Source organism: Triticum urartu, chromosome 2 (genome assembly GCF_003073215.2).
Source record: "Triticum urartu cultivar G1812 chromosome 2, Tu2.1, whole genome shotgun sequence".
In the NCBI taxonomy this organism is placed as follows: domain Eukaryota; kingdom Viridiplantae; phylum Streptophyta; class Magnoliopsida; order Poales; family Poaceae; genus Triticum; species Triticum urartu.
The window spans coordinates 6,344,940-6,347,965 of NC_053023.1; the positions used below are offsets into that span (position 1 = coordinate 6,344,940).

General features: G+C 42.2%; 1 protein-coding gene across 1 annotated transcript; it reads right to left on the reverse strand.

The window, feature by feature from the left end:
• Nucleotides 1-376: 376 nt before the first annotated feature.
• Nucleotides 377-2,117, reverse strand: LOC125540589 (the record flags this gene model as incomplete). Its single annotated transcript, XM_048704196.1, is given in 1 exon segment — nt 377-2,117. A coding segment is annotated over 1 exon segment (426 nt), but the record flags the coding sequence as incomplete, so codon positions are not given.
• Nucleotides 2,118-3,026: the final 909 nt, after the last annotated feature.

Below are 3,026 nucleotides of genomic sequence, written 5' to 3' on the forward strand. Positions count from 1 at the left end.
ACATAACCATCTTTGATTAACGAGCTAGTCAAGTAGAGGCATACTAGTGACACTCTGTTTGACTATGTATTCACACATGTATTATGTTTCCGGTTAATACAATTCTAGCATGAATAATAAACTTTTATCATGATATAAGAAAATAAATAATAACTTTGTTATTACCTCTAGGGCATATTTCCTTCAGAGGGCATATTTCCTTCAGTCACCATGCAAAATTGTGGCACCAAATCCTTCCTTTCTTTATATGTACCTCCCTAATGTTTGCGGCCATCTGCTCTATTATGTCTGCTGACAAGTCCAACTCCCAATCTGTGTGGCATATGTCTAGTACCCATAGGCTGTGAAATAATTCCATTGCTTGCCTATCTTGCCTCTCATCTTCTTCTACTCGCTGATCCTTGCAGCCATCTAATCCAAGGAACCTTAAGTTGTGGCAACAACAGAAAGGAGGTGCAAAAAAACTGAAGGTGCAGCGGCATAACTTGAGAACATGAAGTTTTCCCGATTGATGGAACATTTCATTAGGTAATGGTCTTAATGGAGGATCAGACTCGCTTGCGGCTGCAGCGAGGAAGAATGACGTTGACTCTGGCTGCACAACAGAGCTGTCCTTGGCCAATATCCATCGTTCCGGAGGAGTCCTCAATTTATCACCAAAGGAGGGCAGTGCATTAGATGAATAATCCTCCATATTTATTTGTTGATGCAGAGCAACAGCAACCTCCCATGCTTCATCACCTTGTATAATCCCATCGCAGACCCAATAGCTCGAAGCATGGGTAGCCCAGTTGTAGTCCATGATGTTGCCTCCCTGATAATTTAATGATAGCAGATACAAGCAACACTCTTCAACTGCTTCACCAAGATTGTCTGCGTACCCAACAATTTCTCTTGCCTCTTCTTTCAACAAAGAATCGTATTTGTAAGGTGTCACCCAATCATAAACAAAAAGATGGGACTTATCCACCTTTTTCACTTATTTGTGAGTTGAGGCAAAGCCTTCCTCGAAATGTCCACAAGACTTATTTAGCAGACCAACGATCTGGCTGGGGAATGCCAAAATTATTGAAGTCAATTGTGTTGTCGCTCCCATTATGGAAGACCACTAAATATTTGTGCTGTATTAAGGCCTGGTAAATCTCTGCCGCAACGTCTTGTATCTCAGCTCTGGAGCTTGATTCTATTTCTCTGAAATCATTTTCTTCATCTTGCCTGTCTAAAATATCCATTACCCGCTGAGGAAGCTTTAGCTCTTGTGTGATTGTCCTCTGGAGTGATCTTCGGCTTTTCCACCTCGAGCAATCGACGTGGATGATCTTGTTGAATTTCTTCAGTAGAGATGGCAGAGGGTTTTCAGCTATGGCTCTAAGCACCGCCGAAGAAGCCAACCCATTCCATCCATCAAAATAGATGGCCTTGTGTGCGGTAATGGTCGTATCCTCTAGATAATGGGTTATACTTTGCACCGCTTCTTCGACGGTGTTCACATCAGGGAACTGCATTAGTTGATAATATAGCAATTAGCTAAGGTCACTTACTTTAGCAATGTTTCGTCTAGCAACATAGTATATGCAAAAGATGCACTGTATATTTGTATTGTTATTATTATTAGGGTCAACACCAATCAATCAAACTGTATGGCATGCGTGGTCACTCATACTGGCACCCGATAGTAAGCCTCGACCATCGTTTCAGTAGGATGGTCCAAAGATAATGTTAGAATAAATCCGAGGCATTACCGTCGATCATCCGAAGACCAAGCAATCACACAAGCATGACACCGAAATTTGTTAATGAGGTTCACCGATATGGCCACATCCCCGGGGCCTAACTATGGGCGCTCCTCCCCATGACACCGCTACAATACCGCACCAGGTCGCCCTGGACGCCGGCACATGCCGCCGGCTTCCCCTGCGTTCATGTGCTATTATATTGGCATATGTTACATCATGTGTCTACCCCCGCTATATATGAGAGGCCTAGGATACAAGTGTCCTACTAGGACACGACTTCACATCCTATGTAAACACAATATAACTCATACTCCAACTGTAACCTACCTTGTACACAATATTCGACACAACTCCAACAGATAAGAGGGGCATGTGGCGCCCGATATGTCCCCCCTATACCCCCACCCCGACTCCGCTCCTCTTCTCCTAAGCGCCTCACCTCAATCATTGCCCACCCCATATGTGAGCCGCACCCCTTAGTGTCTTTACCTACCAATATTTCTCTTTGCCTCTGTTTGTTTTTCACTCTGTCGATCATGTGCATGCCATATGTTTGACAAAATGCCTATGAGTAATGCGATTGATGTGTGTCAATTGATTGTTGTGTTTTACTTTATTTAGCTTGCATCACCCCCTTCCTCATCTCTCCGGCGACTGAATAGCTTATTCTACACCCCCTAGTAACGTATTTTCATACTATATAGTTTTAGTATTGTAGATGTTCATATTTTTTTATATAAATTTGGTAAACTTTGTGTAGTTTGATTTTGACCAAATTTTATATGTGGAGTAAAAAGAAATGGAGGGAGTATTAGTAATCACGTTACCGGTTGCCATCACTTCACTGTTTGCCTATTAATCTATATAGTAATCTGGTTACCAGGTTGACACACAAACAATAATGAGATACGACGTGTGTACAGGACATAGTAATCATGTTACCATGTGCCACCGTTTCAATTGAGCACGCACAGCACTAAGTAGCTACGCACAAAAGTAATGGTCAAACCCATTTTTACTAGTACAAGTTAGTCTCATTTACTATTGTTCTATGGGTTAGTCCTTGTAAAGAAAACCCGATTCGATTACCCTCGGTAGGTGGCTCGTTACGGTTGATTTGATCGTGGAGGCGTGCGACCCTGGACAATTCAGTTTTTTTATATGAACCGCTTGGTCTGGCTGCGGTAATTAAAGGACGCGCCCGTTAATGTGTGTCGGAGCGTACGAATTTTTTTTAAAAAATCATTTGTACCATTTTTTAGATCATCTGTTCATGAATTTAAATACACA